Genomic DNA, 20,152 nt, shown 5'->3' with positions numbered 1-20,152 from the left:
AAGGATAAAGATTAAATGCTAAAATAATATACATGTTCAAAGTAGGTAAAGAATGTCAGACAAAAAAGAATATGAAGATGGAATATCTTTGCACAAAAATACCAAAAAAAAAAAGTAGATGGAAATTCTAAAACATAAACAAGAAATCTAGAAATGACAGCAAACTCTGGACTGTAAGATTCAGTTCAGATATGGGAGAAGGAAATCTTAGTGAACTAGAAAACTGAGAAGTGAAAATTATACATTCAGACCAATAATGATAATGAAGTTTCAGAAAATTAATGCACGTCATTCCAGCACTTGGGAAGTGGAGACAGATGATTGGAATGTATGGCCAGATTAGCTACACAGTGAATTGAAAGTCTAGTCTAAAAGATGAAATAAAAACAGAACTCAACTTTTGTGACACCTACCACAATACCAATCTGACCAAATTATGTGTGACTGGCTATCTCAGAAGGAGAGGAACAAGAGAATAAAGAAGAAATAGTTGCAAACACTAGGGTCAAACTTTCCATAGCTTTGAGATTGGAAGAAAAGTAAATTTATAAATTCAAGAAACTAGACAAAAATCAAGAAAAACTAATACAAAGAAAATCATTTGTCATTGGTATTTTTCACATTGCTCAAAAAAAAAAAAGAAAAGAAAAGAAAAAGAAAAGGGAGAGAAGAGAAAAAAGACAGCATAAAGTGAAATATGTCCAGTATAGAGAACATGAAGAAAAACAATACAATGGTGATTTTTGTGTTTCAGATACAATATCTTCAGAATAAAATGTCATGGTGTGTTTAAAGGAATAAAAGAAGATTTTATTAACCCAGAATTTGCTATGTAGTAAAAAGTACATCGCTGTGCAGCAAATAGTACAGACATTTCTCAAAGAAAAGAGATGTGTTGCCAATAGATCTGTATTACAGGAAATGCTAACAGGGTTCCAACTCCTGAAAAGAGTTAACATCAGGTTAGAAGAATGGACTGAGGAAGGAATGGAAGTTACAAAAATAACATAAAATGTGACGTATACTTTTCTACTTGAATGGATATATTGCTTTGAATAACCGTTTGAGAGATAAAAATGGGAGTTTATGGCTTAAGAGTGTGACATTCATAAACACAATAGTTTGGTTCAGGGAAGGTCCATGTCTTTCTTGAAGGGTACCAACCAATGCACCAATATTAACTCTAAGAAAAACATTACAAGTGAAAATGTATATTTTTAGTTCCTAAAATCATTATAAAGAATACAAGGAGATATTCAAGTTCAAAATAGAGAGGAAACGGATCTCTCAGAAGAACGGGGATCGAATGAAGAAACAAAAGATAAAAACTGGAACCAGAAAGCAAGTGGAAAAACTGACAGATCCAAGTTCAGCCACAATGACATGAAATATGAAGAGCTAAAACACCCAAGACAGCTGGGCGTGGTACCACATGCCTGTAATCAACAGCACTTCAGAGGCTGAGGCAAGCTGATTGCAAATTTGAGGCCAGCCTGGTTACATATTAAGAATTTGTTTACAGGGAAAAGCAAAAACAAAAACAAAAACAAAAACAAAAAAAAACCAAAAAAACAAGAAAGAACAAAACAATGCAGGTATGCATACTTTTGAAAAACAATAGAAAGACAACATACAAAAATGAGTGTGACTCAGTTAGCAGTGGTACAAGGATTTTTTTTTCCCCTTTAAGGAAAGAAATTAGCTTAATGTCCACAATGTCATTTTTTCCAGCTTAAGAATCTGGGACAGGTTAAGTGAGTGAGTTAAAAGCAAAATGTGGAGGATGAAAAGAGTAAATATTAATATCAAGAAAACGGGAATGGAGCATCTAAGATACTAAAAATGGCTCCTTTGAAAAGATGAGTAGACAAAAGAAAAGATGACACATGCGTGCCAGGCCTAGTCCCTTTGTGAAATTTGTCAGATCTAATATGTTATATGAATGCAATTCACAATTTTCAGTTCCAAAAGACTGTCCTGAAAACACTGGACATTGTAGACTGCTAGCCAGCGACTTCTGGTAGCATCCTTCCATTAGATGTATTAAAAGGCTACACTGTGAAATATACAGATATTTTTAGAGGGATAAAAAGACTATATATAGGTTTACTTTAGGTCCAGGTCAAGTTTTGGTGGAAAAACCTTCTAAAGCATGTACTTCAGAAATTTTTTCTTTTAAAGGGTGAATAAGCTATTATGAATCTGTAAAAACAAAATATACACAGTATAATCAATGATTTTTATAATGATCATTGCACAGACTTGCAAATAAGTCTGTCTTCCAGGAACATGGGCTCTCAGGCAAAGAGAAAAGAAACTTCAGGGGGGAGAAGTTCATTCTTCTTCAACACGCATTCTTAAGTACTATAACGTGTCAGCAAATTTCCAGACATGCACTAGTAAATATGGAGACACAAAGCTGAAAATATCGTTGAAATTATAGAGAGTTAGCACATGCACTTGAAATTTGAAAAGTCCATTTTGATCAGGGACATTCTCCACAGAGTTTAATTTAAACCTACAATGATTCAAAAGAAGACTTCTCTAGTATTTTTTTCAATTAATTTCATGCCTTTTGTAAAATAACCTTAGCAGGAAGTTTATTGGCCTAATTCCTTCATGGTCTTCTTAAGCCCAGGGAGATCTGATTCTCCAAACCAGATATTTAATTGTCAGGAAGACCATACAAGGAATGACAGTAACAGAACAGTATTATTAGTAATAATTTATAAACTTTGTTTATCCATGCAACACTCCTATAGAGGATACTTGGAGCCATGCATGCATTAAATCAGATACATGTACTTACTATTACTGCTACTGCTGTCATTCCTAAGGGAGCTGGCTGCAACAGGGGGTAACATAAATGGTTTTGTGACACTGACTCTGGAATCTAAATAGAAAGCAATAATGTGTCAGTGTTACACGGTGATGTAAATGAATCACAGAGTCCCCCAAAAGCGAAGTGCAATATCAAGGTATGTGCTTGCTCTGCCTCCCAAGTCTAGGTTATGCAGTTCCTATTTATTTCATACTCAGTTCGAGTGCTCAGTTTTGTCAAGAGATGCACCATAGTCGTCTTGTAGAGTGGTGGCTTATTGCATGAATAACCATGCTTAGAAACGTGAATAGTGAAGAGCTGGTGGTAACCCATCATGTTTTAAAATAACATAATGAATAAAATAATGAAGTTAGTTCCACCATAGGGACCCAGCTCAGGGAGAGTGGGGATTCGGAATGAACTGGTAAGGCTCAGAACTCAAGTCTCAGAGTTAGACCCTTAAGGAAAAGATATGAGACATGAACACTAGGAATGCTGGGGATGAAGAATAACATCCTTCTACTCTCCTAGCAAATATCAGAGTAAGAAAACATGTGAGCCACCATCATGTATTGTTAACTCACACAATTTTTCTTAGAAATGGACGTATCTCTCATGCTAGATGATAATCATTGGTAGTCATTGATATTTGCTTTTTTTTTTTTAATCAGAAAAATACACATGCTCTTTCTATAGCAACACATTCAGTCCATTCAGCAGTAGAGGCTTACAAAAGTTCAAGTTTACTATGTACATTGAAACAGGAAATGCTTAAATACCTTACCTTTCTCGGGACCTAATGTAGAAGAGAACACACAGTCACTAGCGTCAGGTGCCACCATGAAGTCCTTAAAGGCATCAATGGATCTATTGAAAATACTAAAGAATTCTTCAGGAGTAAAGGATCTACTTTCTGGTCTCTTCGGAGATTCTTTTACATTCTAGACAAATAAAATAAATAATCAAACAAACAAATAAGAAAGATTCTAGTTTTCAAATAACTCATAGACTTGACTGATGTCAAGTTAATGGACTATTATTGACTGTGTCCTCAATGATTCAAATATTTGAACTCTGCAAGCCAAACATTCTTGAACAGCTATTCCACTAGACAACTCAAAATGGCTACAGAGAATAATGATGATATCAGATCCATCTCAGACTCAACTCATGACTGAAGTAACTAGGGGACAATAAACAAAGCAGAAAGAACAATGGACAGTGGGACAGGACAAGGTCGTGGCAATAGGACAATGATGTGACCCCCCCAAAACAATTAAGAATCTTAAAACTTTATTATAATATGTGTTATCTTTTTATATGACTCTTCTATAATACAAATTCCAGGAATGTACAACTGAGCATACTAAATACAGAGAAGAATAAGGATTGATGGGAACTCCTTCAATTTTTAAAATTTTTTAACTATGTGTATACATGTGTTGTGGTGGAGAAGGTGATATGTACATTTAAGAGCAGATGCCAATGGAGTCCAAAAGAGGGTATCATGTCCTCTGGAGCTGGAGTTATAGATGGTTGTGAGTTGCTCATCATGTGTTCTAAAAACTAAACTTGGGTCTCTGCCTGAAAAGTGAGTGCTCTTAACTGCTCATACATTTCTCCAGCCCCATGGGAAACTTTTATACATTGGTCTAGAAATTCTACTCAAAGGTAAAGACTTTAGTGAAACTCTCATGCACACATATCATAAGACAGAGAAAATTTTACCAGCCATATTTGTAACCCTTACATCAATCAATGGATGTGTGGCTTGTTAAACAGTGGTATTCTCAATAATAGTGGAATACTCTATAAATAGCAAAATATTAACTAATATATGTATAAACATGAGCATATCTTATAAACAATACAACATGACAAAAATACAACATTGTAATAAGAATAGTATGACTAACATATAAAATTTAAACATCCAAAATAATTTCTCTATGTTAGGGCTATAACATAAATAATATATATTATTCATAGTACACATCTATAATTTCTAGTGATCTAATAAAAAATGCCATGGCTAGCAAATTCACATTCTTTATTATTTGTAATGCTTTAACCAACACTGCCATTTCTTAAACACAACTCTTCTTTAAATCCCCAAAACATATGTCATTTCCTTTGTGATAACCTTCTGATGTACCTGTTCTTTTATGATTCCTACTTGCTGTAAATGAAATGACATTTCATCTGCAATAGGAGTATCATGTACATAGATAAGAAAATGCTAACACACACTGTGGATTTCAAGGTATATTCTAACTTCAGACATCAGAAACTGAAACAATGGAAATGGACGCTGAGAAAAGACAGCACAAGCTAGCTGAGCCCTGTATCCAATTAGATCAGTGGTTTTCAACTTTCCTAATGTTGTGACCCTTTAATACAATTTTTTTTTGTTTTTTTTTTTTTGTTTTTTTTTTTTGAGACAGGGTTTCTCTGTATATCCCTGGCTGTCCTGGAACTCACTCTGTAGACCAGGCTGGCCGAACTCAGAAATCCGCCTGCCTCTGCCTCCCAAGTGAATACAATTCTTCATGCTGTAGTGATTGTTAACCATAGTTATTTTCATTTGCTACTTCATGATTGTATTTTGATACTGTTATGAATGATAATGTAAATATATGATATGTATCTTATATGGGACCGAAGTGAAAGGACCATTTGACACCCCCACACACAAAAGAATTGAAAATCTCTGAATTAGATACTCCAAGGTCAAGTCTATTTCAGAGACAGTATCACAAATAACAACAACAAGATGTGTCTACACTTATTTTTGCCTGATCTGGCATTAAAGATACTCCATTGTTGATTCTCTGGAAAGCGATTGTGCCACTGTTGCCTAAATGGCATAAAGTGCAGAGAAGTTAAAGTATGCAAGGCTGAATAATGGCAGACTTAGACTTTGAACCTCTTACTGTTTATTCCTTAAGTTCTGGGCTATGTGGCTATCCCATAGGCTCAGACACCAAACGAGGGTCATGTGCAGACCTTGAGGTTGGATGACCAATTTACACAATGACCCTAGGAACAAAAATGCCCAGTGGTTGGGGCATTATAGATAATGGGGCAAGCAATCTGAGTCAGTTCTTCAAGAGATACATTTGCTTCCAATACACTTATAACTTTTTAATTAATTTAATCTCTTTACATCCTGATTGCAGACACCCTTCCCCCAGTTACCAACCAACCCATCCTGGCACATCAAATCACTGCAGGACTAGGCACGTCCTCTCCCACTGAGGCCAGACAAGGCAGTAATGCAAGCATGCAGCCAGCTCCTATAGACAGCTCTGTCCACTCAGATAGATACTGGAAGCTAGCATCAAGCCAGTTAGGGGAACAGGAACCACAGGCAGGCAACACACTCAGGGGCAGCCCCTGCTCCAGTTGTTGGGAGACCAACATGAAGATCAAGCTATACATGTACTAAATATGCGCAGGGGGCCTTGGTCCAGCCCATGTATTCTCTTTGGCTGGTCGTTTCGTCTCTGGGAGCCGCCAAGGGTCCAGGTTAGTTGCCTCTATTGGTCTTCTTGAATACACTTATAACTTACTAGGAAGATTGTATGAACTTCACTGAGGTATGAAACAAAAATTAAGACAAAAGCAAAATTGTTTTTATGATTACAGGATAAAGATACTATATTTTCACCTTAGGTAGCAATATTTAGGTCTGAATATCCATTTCAGTATTGCAGTAAAACTACAATAGACTCTTCTTAAGTTACCCTTAAATTAAAGGTTTATAGTTTAAAATAACACAAAATAAGGAGACTCTTATCACCCCAATACCATTGCCTAAGAAAGGTCTTAGAGAAGTATAAGAAAAAAATAATTCTGATGACTATCAAGTTACCTTGGGTGCGTTTTCTTCCAAACATTCCACGAGGTCATCCACTATTGTCCCAAGTTTGTCTATGATGGAGTAATTACTTAAGCCTTCAGAAATATTTGAAAACTTCTCCAGGAGATTAGTCAAGCTGACTGATAATTGCATTACCATATCTCGTAGCCAACAATGACTAGGCTGGAAGAAATTTAAAGAGAAGACAAAGCGTCTATTATACATATGACAGATTGAGAGGGCTCTTCAAATCTCTCAGCACTTTAGTCACTGACTGCAGGACAAAGAATTTCCTCAGAACACAGGAGGTCAATTCATGTCTTGCTTAAGACAGATTTAACAGTTCAAAATAAACAAATGCATAGAGATCAGAGGAAATGAGCAATGATTTTTGACCTTCCACGGAAGAAAACTAAACCAAAATTAAACCAGCCTTGCATACCTTACCTTCTCTTGCCAATAGCCAATTCTTACCTCCTAACAAGTGCCCCTCCCACACACATATACACATCCAAAGTTCATGTACTGATGGACTTTAATTCTGTGGAAGATTGTTTATGGCTTAGTCACTGTGTTTTCAAAAGAACATTAAATACAGACAGGATTACCCAAAAAAATTACTAAGAAAGGGACTCAGCGCTGAAGGAATTCCCAGTTTAAAACCAGTTAACCTAAAAGTCTTAATAGATTTCAAGGCTTCTCAACAGATAGATTCATGTAGGGTAGGGATCTGATCTGAGACCTGAATAGACAAACTTGAGTGGCAGCACCAGCTGTGTTATTTGTGGGAGTGAGTGCAAAATGAAAGTGTATTTCTTGTTCAAAATTACCATTCAACAATTCGCTCAAAAACGACTTCAAATTTCAAGGCTATGATAGCAGAACAGTAATGCAAGCATGCAGCCAGCTCCCGTAGCCAGCTCTGCTCACTCAGATAGATACTGGAAGCTAGCATCAAGCCTAACAGCACTCAGGTCTACCTGACAGACTCTGGGCAAGCAACATAAACTCTGAATCACACATTGTGCATGTAGAACATGAAAATGAAGGAGAGCCTGTAGACAAGTAGAATATAGGTTGCATGAGGTCAACATTTTTAAACAGTCTTATTCTCTGTGCTTCCTCTATAAAACATTCCAGAGCATGCTGGGATTGCTCAGAAACTGTATGTGAAAGGGATATATGAAGGAATGAAAAAAATGAATTAAATAAGGGCCGGAGATATGAGCCAATGATTAAAGCACACTAGTTGCTCTTGCAGAGCACTGGGGTTTCCTTCTCAGCATCCTCAGGACAGCTCACATACATCTCTAACTCTAGTTCCAGGGAGTCCAGTGACCTCTTCTGGCCTCTGAGGGCACCTGGCAAACACATATTGCACATACATGCAAGTAAACACTCATCAACATAAAAACTGTAAAAGCTCTAAAAAATAAATTACAAAAATACTCTGCATTCCACATCATCACTCTCAGCAAAACACAAAAGCATAACTATTTGGCACTTTGTGTGCCAAAAGATGGAATCAAGGCCATTATGTAGGATAGGAGACAAAGTACATTTCTATCAGAACACTCACCCTACAAATACCAGGGATCAATCTTAGGGCTTTGCTTCTGCCACGCAAGTCCTCTAACACTGAGAAAGATGCTCAGCTCTAGACTTGTTGAGACAATGCTTCACCCTGTAGCTCAGGATTGGCTTGAACTCACTCAGCAGCCTAGACTGGCTTTACACTCCTAATCCTCTAACTTCAACTTCCAGAAGCTATAGTTGTAAACGCCATGCATGGTTCTCTAGAAATTTCATCACAACATTAAAAATGTAATAATAGCTGGATAGATTTTGCTTAATGAACTACTGTGCAATAGAAATCTACTAATCAGAGAGATGGAATTTTCTGTTTGGGTTGACATTTTCAACCTAGTTGTCCTTCAAAACTTGCATTCTTTATTATCAGAGTACACACAGTAATTAATGTCACATAAAGTCAGTCCAACTAATAAATCTAATTTATTAATCAGCATGTAGAAATAAATAATTCATTCAGTTGTTATAAATTATAGAGCTATTTTATACTTGTTTCACTGAAGACTTTTAGCTAACATAATATAGCAAAAAAAATGAAATTCCTAGAGGCAAGCATTAAACATTTTAGAATGTTGCCTCTGGTTTCAGGAAAGAAATAAAGAAACATCCAAGGGCAGGGAATGTAGCTCAATGACAGGGCAAGTTGGCCTAGTACGTGCAAGGCATGGTGTTCAATTCCAAGCATCATAAACAGGGAAGGGAAAGAAAAAAAGAGCAAGCAAAAGATGACAAGGGAGACCGAATGGTCACTAACTCATCTTAACTAAGGTCTGAGAGTCTTTGTGTTTCTCAGGTATGTCTAGAATATGTTCTTTGTTCTGCTCAAACTCCATTTATCTGAAGCACAGGCAAGCTGGTTCCTCCTTGGATTATTAACAAGCCAGTAAGTCCCTTGCAAAGGCCTTTCATAGTGATTCACTCTGTGTCTCTCCTATTGGGCAGTGATAATTTCTTTTAGGTGGCAGCCATCTGAACAAGTGATAGGATGGTGGCAGCATGTACTATGATGCCACTGTGTGGCAATCAAACACTAAAGCAGCCTCAACCAAGAAGCACAATCTGCCACGGCTGTACTTCTTTACAAGGATAATAGATTCCATGTACTATGATCTTAAAATCATGTTTCCAATACTCTTGCCTATCTGCTCGGATCTCCGGACACAATTGAATTCCTGAGCTTTGAACTGAGGCACTCCTTTTAACCTATGGCTGTTCTTTAAAAAAAAAAAATAAAAGTGTTCTTTTCTCTCTTCTCTCTTTCTGTGCTCCATAACAGCCCTAGTTAAAGTAGAGGACTGGGCTCACTCATTCCTTATTTTTAACCTGAGGAGTTCTATAATAGTTACTATCCCTTCTGTTGAGCTCTATTATTGACATTACATCTTCCATTTACTTATAAACTCTCTCATTTTCACAGATGTGAAGGATCAAGAAGGTTAACAGTAACCCAAGATGTCAGAGACAACATGCAGTGTTCAGATTTCTGAAGGACATATAATTTTCACACTCAAGTCTGAGAGATAGGATTTCCCAGGGTTTAACCTTTCAAACACAGGGACAACTTGTTTTAATAATATTAAATTTTTGACATAAATTCATCCATTCTTGTCTTATTATTCCTGTTCCCCACCCTGGTACCCAAACAGGATCTTGCTATGAAGTCCAGACAAGCTGCCACCTTGTGGTTCTCCTGCCTCAGCTTCCCAAGTACTGGGATTAGAGAAACATGCCACCATACACCAGGCTTGCTATAAATCCTGCTAACAACTCACATATTTCTAAGCCCTTGCTATTATATTTTACTCAAGTCATTTGTACCACAGTTCTGTTGAAAAGACTATATCTTTAACTTGGTCCTGTGCAGTCATTAATTTGTTTATTCAGCTATGCAGCGGCTTTTTGAGCCTCTTGGATCTATTCAGAAGAGAACCAAAGTAAACAGATCATATTCAGTGTTGGCCTCTTTTGACCTTCCTGCCTAGGGGAGGGGGCAGGGGGAACCAGTCTTGACTAGAACCTCAAGAAGTTTTTTTTTTTCCTTTTTAATTAAATATAGTCAATGATTTGCAAGGAGAACAAAACACAACTGAGTAAGTATTTCATTTGTAAGCGGATCAGAGGTCTGCTTTTTAATTCTTCCAAGATTATGATTATGAAATAAATGATTAAGTGTTGTCAAAGTCACAGACAGAATCCTTCTTTTTTTCACTGCTTTAAAATGGCGTTATTACTCCTCTTATCTTTCAGAGGCCATTTGAAACTTAAATACTTTAAAACAAATATTAACTTACAACAGCCACTGGAAGCACAGAGGATAGAATGCTCTCTTTCACTGAAGGAATGTGAAGGATCAAGAAAGTTAACAGTAACCAAAGATGTCAGAGACAACATGCAGATTTCAGATTTCTGAAGGATGTATAATTTGACTTCCCCCTGCCTCTAATCCATACATACAACTACCAAAAGAAAAAAAAAATAATAAAGGCTGCTTTGAATAGGAAAGTTTGCCTGAGGATTTTTTTGTGGTAGTGGTGGTGGTTGTTGTTTTCTTTTGTTTGTTTTGTTTTGTTTCTTGACTCCATACTTCATGTAACCGTATCTTCCTTCCTGCTACCTTCTGACTTCCATCCTCTGGGTTAATTGGAAAAGGCCTGTGTGAGACTCCTAGCACAGCATGTGCTCTGTACTCCTATATATCTGTAACATGTATTAATCTAAAATGCCAGTTGACTCCATGATATCAAACCAACATCTCTGAACAATGAGCAGATCATGACCACTAATGATTTAGTTATGAACTTCCTCGGGGATTTTTTTTTCTTTTTTAATAGACCATGAGTACCAAATACATGATTTTACTACATGACTCAAATAGAAGATACAATGAAAGACAGAAATAACTCTCAGTAATCTACACTCAAGTAGGAATACGATTGCTTTTTAAGGGGCAAGCAAACGTTAAACGGAAGATGTAAGGTTTCTGTGAGGTGTGTGGCAGAGCCACACTGCACTATCAGAACTGGGCAATTGGAGCCATGCATGAAGAAAATGTGGCAGAAATACCTTGGGGCCTTGCTATGTCTGGCATATTTTGTCCTCTCAGAATTTGACATATTATTCTGCAACAGTTTCAGATGTACAGTCTCTTTGTGGTCACTATAAGATTCGTGGGATTCATGGTAAGCAAAAGATACTTGGTAGCTACCTGCTTTCTTAGTGGGCCTAAATTTGGTATATTGTTAATATCAATCAGATTCAGAGGGAGAAAAGCCGTGGCTGGTAAATTCTGAACGATATTCACAAGGAGTATTCACCCAGCCTCTAATGCTTGGCAACAGCAATAGAACCCCATGGAAGGATAAATTTAAACTTTCCTATAAAGGCATTTTGTAAAACATTATGTCTTGACATGGCTAGTATAGACTTCCCAAAACCTTAACTCCTTTTTGATGATCAGTTTGGGGGATGACTCTGTCAGTCCTCCATGAACAATTCTTTTGGATCTTCAGGGCTTATTAGGCTAACTTTGCATTTTCTTATTCGAATTAAAGAGATGGACAATCCTTAATCTGGCTAAGATGGTAATCAACCCAGGCTGTATAAATGCATGCTATTTCTTGGGACAGGGCTATGAATGGCCCCTCAGACAGATTGGAAATAGCAAAGTGTATGCTGCCTAGTTGGTAGCTCAGTGTCTGAGAGATGTTGGGGGTCCAGGTTAGTTGAAACTGCTGGTCCTCTTCAGCTTCTTCTAACTTCTTTCTTTTAGAAGCATTTTCTTAAGGAAGGTATTGATGGCATGAGACTATAACATCCATACTTCAAAGGATGGAAGGAAGATGTCGAACTTAAAGTCGTTGTTTGCTACATAGTAAGTTTGAGGTCATCCTAGGCTACATAAGACCCTCTCTCAATAATTAAAGCTAAAGAGCAATACTTTCTAAATGGGGTGGGGGATAGTAGACAAAGACCTAAGCACATTTATCTACTTAGATTTAATTTCTACAGTCAAGTACTCCATATCATAAGGGTGGACCATCTAAATCCATATGTCCAGTGACATATTCTGTGGAATCACTGATTAAATGTTAGTGGACACCTGATTCAGAAAAGTCAATAAGAAAAATCCCTCCTACAACTGCTGGTGGTGGGAGGAGCTATCATAAGTCTTTGAGCCAGGCTTAAACTATAGTGTGTCAATTTGGAGGCTCTGACACAGTTGGGGAACAAAGAAGAAGCATTCTGCACAGGCACAGGAAAATAGACAGAGTCAGGAAAACCTGGTAGCTTTGCAACCCGGGTTCCCATGAGAGCCGCACATGCCCTGACCCTTGCTGGTAAGCTCTTCTTTAGCATCTTATAACAATGGAACCTACCTGCCTTTCCTTTCACCTTTCCCTTCTTCTTCTTTTCTCTTCCCTTTCCTTTTCCTGATTAAGCTTGAGTCCCCTATTATCAAAAAAGGACTGTAGGAGTCCCTAGTGGAATAAGATGGGCTTCTTCAATACTCACAAACCTGGTGTTTTCGCTACAATGAAATGTCTAATAAGGATTTTTTGAGCAAATACTATATTCATAGAATCATCTAGAGGATGGAGAGAAGTACAACAAAGTAAGAGACCACCCCTGCTCTTTCTACCGTTGAGATAGAGTAAGCAGTCAAGGCACAACAGACCATCCTGCCATCCGGGCGTGGTGGCACACCCATGTAACAGCAGCACCTGGAGGCTGAGGCAGGAGGACTGAAAGCTACATGGGCAGAGCCAATTTCAAACTTATCAAGTTATCATCATCGTAATGAAAATAATGGCAGTGAGAGCTGCTGCATGCCACATGTAAGGCTTTTTTTAGACATCTTAATCATTCCTCACACCACTGAGATGAACACATACCACTTGTGCTGTTCAGTTGGCCTATACGGAATACAATGTTATACCCTTGATGAATGCTTTTTAGGAAGTTCTACAGAAACGAGGAGATAATAAGCTGAAAGACAACATTCCTTCAGCAGGTACAGTGTCAGGGTTGCCAAGCACGAGGTCTTCAGCACGAATCAAAACACTTAGCTGAGAACTGTATGTAGTGTATTTTTCTGTGGTCCCATATTAAACATGGGAGAGAAAGCACAGTCTAGAAGTGTAGATAATGGTCTTGTATAAAAAAAATAATAACTTAATCTGCTCTTAGAAGAGCTGGGTACTACTTTGGATTCCAAAACAACCACAATTCCAAGGTAAGGTGAGTGGATGAACAGACATCCCTGGCAAAGGTAAAGAGCACTTCACAGCACAGGGATTCAGAGCAAGCATGACTTTAGGGGCCGTGATGCCTCAGAGCAAGCATGACTTTAGGGGCTGTGATGCCTCAGAGCAAGCATGACTTTAGGGGCCGTGATGCATCAGAGCAAGCATGACTTTAGGGGCCGTGATGCATCAGGCTAGAGTGGTGAGTTGGTGTAGGGGGAAGGAAAACGGGTACTCCAGTGAACAAGGTTGGGGTGAGGCAGGATTATCAAGAGTCTTAGAAACATCAGGCTTACGGGTCTGGCTCTCAGCCTCCAGCAAACTGTAACAATGAGATGGATTCTCGAGCAGAAATTATTCAACACAAATAGAAGGAAGGCTCACATGCACAAGAACAAAACTCTTACAAGCAAGATGACATGACTCGTGCAGAAGTCTAAGGAAGAGAGAGCAGCATTGTTGAGGCTCAAACAGTGTGTGGTGAGTTACAGGCACCCAGGCATCACAGCCACCTTGGGCATCAAGGAAATCACACACCAGGCAAAGGCCCTGCTTCCTTTCTTTGCATCCCTCTGTCAAATATTTATTAAGTGCCTCCCACACAGAAGGCACTGCAGGCATAGAGCAGCATCTGCATAGTTTTCATCTTGTGAAGTCTGTAAGCCAGGGGAAGATTACCAATTAAATAGCCCCATAAACAATCAGGAAAATGCATTCTGTGCCCTCGTTGCAGTAAGACCTTTTCCTGTTTTAGAAGATGAACCAGAGGTCAGTCAGCATCTATGAAGGAGGAGTAGATCGCAATTGGATTAATTATTTCTAAGTCACTCTGTCAACCAAGGAACCAAAGTATCCAGTAAGTCATGGAAGGACAAAAGAAAAAAGAACATAGAGCTAGGTAAAGGTGGTTGCTGCTGGGGAGCGGGGAGGTGGGGGGGATAACCTCAGAGTCAAGCTTCAAATGCCTGAGGAAGGCTAGGCTTACTGTCACTGTAATAATAGAGGTCCTCAATCAAAAACTTCCCTCTTAGCTGTTCCTTTTAAAAATGCTTTAGGAACTGGATATGTGGCTCAGTGTGCCTGGCAGAGGCACAATCCTAGGTTTGACCCTAAGCACCCAAACAAACACACAAACTAAAAAGGATGCAACCCTAAGGATTAGTGCATGCAATACAGACCAGCAGCTCCTAACATTGATAACGAGCGGGATGGTCATGCGGTTTTAGTGTCTCTAAGACTGTTAATGAGTAAATGCACAGAACTCAGTCGACCCTATTAAGCCAAGTCGCTTTGCATGGATGACATAGCCTACATGCTCTGCGAGAGACACTCTGAGCAAGTGCCGTCACGTGACACTGTAGAATACATGAATTCCACAGAATTAGTAGGAACCCTCAATCATGTTTGAAAGGGGACACTCTGTCAAGGGGAAGGGTGACTCATTCAAAAATTCCAACGCCACAAAGATGAAGACATGACTCAGGGACTTTTGAAGGAGACTTTTAAGATATGAGCCGTTGATTTCCTATTGTAGCTAGAACAAATTACCACTGAGCTAGTCGGCAAGATCAAGGTTATTTTACAGGTCCTGAGGCCAGATGTATGGAATAAATCTTACTTAAGCTAAACTCAAGGCACTCACTGGGGCTGAGGGAAAACTTCGCTGTGGCTTTTCCCAGCTTGCCAGTATTCCTGTTGCTCCAGCTTCAAACTCTAAAGCTAGCGAGGAAACTTTGCAAATCTCCCTCTCTCTTTTAGGCATGCCTGGATCCTTGATAAGGATGTGAGTGCACTGACTGGGCCCGCTTGGCAATCCGAACTAATCTGTCCACCTCAAAAAGTCTAACTGAATTTACTTCTTGATAACCTAGGTTAATCATATCTCAAAAATCTTAACTGGATTACTTCTTCAAAATCCTCTGAGCCAGATAAATTAACTGGCCCAGAAATTGCTAGGGAAACAATATTTATGATAATAAGATTAAGCTATTGAAGAGACAGTTCAGTAGTTCGGAGAGACAATTTTCTTCCAGGACCCAAGTTGAGTTCTCAGCACCCATGTCCAGCAATACCTTTACCCTCCATGAGCACCTGTACCAGGTGTGCATGCACAATTTAAAATAATAAAAATAAATCTTTAAAATTTTAAAATGTAAGTCATGATCATGGAATGGACCATTACCAGAAGAATAGAAATGAAAACGCAAAGACGTAAATTTGAAGACACCAAGACATTAAAGTATTATTGCTAAAGTTACTAGAGTTGAAAATATGTTACTGAAAGGTAAGATAATAATTTTGTGTTTAAGAAACACATACTAAAGTATTTAGAAGCAAATGGCCACAATAGAAACAATTTATTTGGGAAAAATTATATAATAAAATATCCATGTAGAAAACATGTTTTGATGAAGGAAATAAATGCAGGGAAGCAAAAAAGCTGAACCTGGAGTAGATCATGTGGTAATCTTTGAATATTCTGAAAATTATTCTGTACAACTAAAGGAATTTCCAAAATACGTCAAAGAAAACTGTGACTGTGTATGTGTAATTTACTCTAATTAAATAGGATGAGCAATTAACTCCAGCATCTTTTGGTTTAAGGTTGGATACACAGCAATAGACACAGCTGATTAGACCTTAGACAGAACACTGCTGATAGGGACATTCAGCAACGACCCCCCACCCCCAATCTTTCTATAGTAACTTCTAGGTGAATGAAAGACCCAGGAGTGTTCATTCAGAACCTAAGCATAAGAGCTTCAGGGGAAAATCCTACCCATCTGGCTGTATTACAGTATTAGAGTTGTGAGAATTTTGAATTGGCGATTATCCGTGGATTTAAATATTAACCGGATGACCACAACCTGCTGTTTCTGAGAGAAGAATCTGCTAGGTTTTTTTGCTGAGAAGGCCTGTGAGGAAAGTAGACTTTCCTTTTCTGCTTTTTACAACAAAAGTGAAAAATAAACTGTATCCTGCCCAGTACCCGAGGCTGACTTTTATTGCCTTGGCCCCAGGGGTTCTTTCTGGCACCAAATCCCACTCCGCCCTTCATTGTTTAAAGACAAAAGATTAGGCAGCTGGGACTCTGACCACCAACAAATCTCCACAGGCCACTCAACTGGGAAACGCCTCTGGTCTTGGCAGAAGTGAACCCTTTAAAATGAAGGTAAAGGGTAAGACCCCAGTTTCTGTACTAAGCCCTCCGAAGCAGCTTGGTTTTTCCTGCCAACTGCGGTGGCCAAGAACAATGTTTCTCAGTAGTTCCAGGATGGCATGCCAAGACCAAATAATAGCAGGCTTCTCTCAATTGCAGAAACACGCACAAAATATGTGGCAAGAAGTCGGCTTTATTTTTACAAGCCTGGCTCTAGCTATCACCAGCCCATACTGAAATTTATGATTTAGCACCCGTCTATGATTAGACCAGCACGAAATCATCTATTTAGTTATTGCCCAGCTAATAAGCTTTTAGTTATTTTCCCACTTGCTTTGCAAAGAGCAGCAGGATTGCTTTGAGCAAGTCTGGCGATCGCCAGGCTCAAGGGGGCCCTCAGTCCGGAGTGGGAAGGCTTTATTATCTAGAAGCTTCCTCCTAACACTTGGCTCAGCACGGTAATTATTCTTCACATCCCCATTTTCAGTAACCCAGAGTGAAGAGTCAGATGGTTGGAGTGGGGTGGGATGGGAAAGGGAGGGGTGTTCTTTTTAGATCTGTCGTGTACAAACTGTAGAACCCTGGTCAAAATAGGTCTGGGTTGTAACCCTCCTTGAGTCCTTTGTAAAATATGAATAAGTGTACCTAATCTGTAAGGTTTCTTCTCATCCTTGTGTGTGTATGCGTGTAGGGAGGGTGGTGACATCATTTTGCAAAAACATGACATAAATGCTATGTACTTTCCTCATAATTCTTCTTAAGATGTTTATTTATTTGTCTGTTTGTTACTTTCGTGGTGCTGGGAGGGAATCCAGGACCTTCCATAGGCTAGGCAAGCACTCAAACACTCAGGCCAGAGTTTTTAAATTTGTCAGAGCAGGAGGCTCTTCTGTGTTCTTTACCAAACGCTTGCTGATGAAGTGATCAAATGACGGCCTTGACTAGTTTTCAAGCCACCATGACTTTACATTTCTACTTACAGAAAATCCCCCTATCTGAACTGACAGAATGTGGCTAGGCTTGAGCATAACTGGTCCAGGACGAAGATACATGTTCTAGGGAGTGCTAAAGAACACTTGGCAGTTCATGCTAAAATTGCCTATCAAGTAAAAGAAGTACAGCCGAGGACAGTCTCTTGAAATGAAAACCTCATGTAGTATTTGAAAGTTATTTTAAAGAACAAAGGAATATACTTTTGATTGACTGATCTACAAAAATTCAGAAACAACACGTGCATAAACAACATCCTATAAATATTTATTGAGTTTAGGGCAAAAATGAGAGTTGCAAAACAGAGAGAAGCTCAGTTAGCTTTACATTTAGTCTGGGATTACAACAGCTACAGTGAATCAGTATGGATAGCACGTGTTGAAAATATGTAACAATGTTGCAAGTTAGAACACATAATATCAAACAGCATGAACATCCCATCTTTCAGGATGGCAAAGCTTGATGTCTTATGAGTTTATAAAAGCATGCAGAGTTACTATGCGTCTTTTTGGTCTACATAATTCTAGTAGAGTTTGTCCACAGCCTAGTATTCCAAAATTTATATCCAAACTAAATTATAACCCCATACTTTTATTCAAAGACCCATTGCATGGCTAATAAGCTCGGAAATAAAATAAAATGATCCATGCCCTTACATGAAATAGGAATAAGAGTAACATATACATGAAAGGTTGTGAAGGAAAAAATGTATCATGATTTTCCATTCAAACCCCTTTGAGAGATTCCCAGGGAAAAAATAGACATCAGTTGCTAAGTCTAACTAAGCAAGATGAGCTGTTTCCGTTTAGTGTGCAGGCCTAAAACACATACTGAAACACTCACTGATAATCTTAGCAGCAGGTTGAAGGGAAAATTAAGAAGAAAAATTATAGGTCAACATCTAAAAAGCTATCATCTTCAAGACAATGAGCAGATAATGTCTTTAGCGTGGATGATCATAGGTCAGCCATTCGCTACCAAAGTGCAAGTCAGAAGTGTGTGAGTTACATACCAGAACGTCCATCCCGGGGACATAGTTGAGGGATATCATATAGTCATTTGGAAGATTTGCCACCTACAGAGACCAAGAAATGTAAAAGTGAGTAAATACTGAAGAATTTTCTTGAAAAAGTTCATATATCCAACCTGTCATATCATTTACATCTTATCCCCCTTTGTCATCCAATATATAGTGCTTGAGTTTTAAATCCACTCATTGGTGGCTAAGTATATACCATACCTAATACTGGAGACCTAGCCAACCACCCAGGGCTAGTGAAGTTAATAGATCTTAGAGGAGAACCTACAACCATTACTTTATTAATTCTATTGAGTTTTTTTTTTAATTGCATAAATCTTGATTTTCAACCGTAGCACTAGAATTCCCCCTTTGGGACAATTTTCCAACTTGTGTCTACATAAGGTTGTACAAACAAGTTCACAAGTCACAGCAGGTGTACTGTGTTTTACATAACAATTCCCACAGTGATGTTAACGGACACTCAAGCACTAGAGCTTCTATTCTATAGAAGTCAGTAAACCTTCAGAAGGACAAGGCTACTTTTTAAAGAAGTGGACACTTTAGAGTTTAATCTAGAAAGCTTGAGGTTTGGCGATAGGTCTGTCTACTTACCTTGGGTTGGCCGTTGACATATTTCAGTAATCTGGCTAGTTTCTAAAGGCTTTGAAAGCATCCAACACATTTATAGCAATAGTGCTGGTATCAGTGAATAAGCAATGGGCTGGAAACTAAGAGAATCTGGAATTAAGCTACCACTGTGAATTTCCTTCATAAAACAGAGGTCCAGTTACCTATAACTAGTTAAGGGAATGTGCTAAACACATTATAAACTAGCAACCTGAGTTCTTTATTGAGAACCAGCAAGGGGAAAATGGTTTCAATAGTGTATACTCTCTTTATTCTGTGTCTGGTATCTTCATTGTTCCTATAGAAAGCTGGGATCATATGCATATTTACAAGGGTGGGTTATCTCTGATATGCTTTCTATAACATAAGACATATGTTGCTTCTTGGTCTTGCCAATATAATTTGAAAGCAATTTGGTGAGAAAACGCTAGTCAAACTCAGAAGTGGTCAGAGCAGAGCGAAAGTAGTTATTGGTCCCATGGTAATACTACTCTGCCTCTCTTTCATTTCAGCCTCGACAGACAAACTTAACAATTGCTCTTTCTGCAACTCATGTCATGATTAATAGAAAACCATTTTCAAGTATTTACCATATTCTAGGCCCTATGCTCTTAAGGGTGCAAGTGACATTATTATCTGTCTAACACAGCATCTGTGTTTAATAAGTGAAGACATTGAGACTTAAAAAGACCAAATCCATTGACTGAAGTCACTTGCCTCTTGGGTGTTACATGTGGACTAGATTCCAGGTTCTCCGATGAATTGTGGCATAGATCAGCACATGTTCATCCTTTTTTGTTGTTTTTGTTGTTGTTGTTGTTTTTTTTTTTTTTTTTTT

The 20,152-nt window shown here is 38.4% G+C and overlaps 1 protein-coding gene across 4 annotated transcripts in view; it reads right to left on the bottom strand.

Annotated features, from left to right (window-relative positions):
* The window catches only part of Kitlg (KIT ligand), an 84,110-nt gene that overhangs the window by 17,409 nt on the left and 46,549 nt on the right, over window positions 1–20,152 (bottom strand). For 2 of the 4 annotated variants that reach the window (XM_031350308.1, XM_031350310.1), the window contains exons 3-6: window positions 18,679–18,741; window positions 6,696–6,866; window positions 3,606–3,762; window positions 2,810–2,893 (exon numbers count right to left, since the gene is read on the bottom strand). In XM_031350308.1, coding sequence (XP_031206168.1) covers window positions 2,810–2,893; window positions 3,606–3,762; window positions 6,696–6,866; window positions 18,679–18,741 — 475 coding nt within the window. The remainder of the gene's footprint in view (window positions 1–2,809; window positions 2,894–3,605; window positions 3,763–6,695; window positions 6,867–18,678; window positions 18,742–20,152) is intronic. The other 2 variants (XM_031350309.1, XM_031350311.1) reach the window with 1 other exon arrangement.

This window comes from Mastomys coucha, unplaced genomic scaffold (assembly GCF_008632895.1).
Source record: "Mastomys coucha isolate ucsf_1 unplaced genomic scaffold, UCSF_Mcou_1 pScaffold4, whole genome shotgun sequence".
Lineage (NCBI taxonomy): Eukaryota > Metazoa > Chordata > Mammalia > Rodentia > Muridae > Mastomys > Mastomys coucha.
Note: the sequence above shows the minus strand (reverse complement) of the source record. Positions and strands in the feature narration are given on the sequence as shown.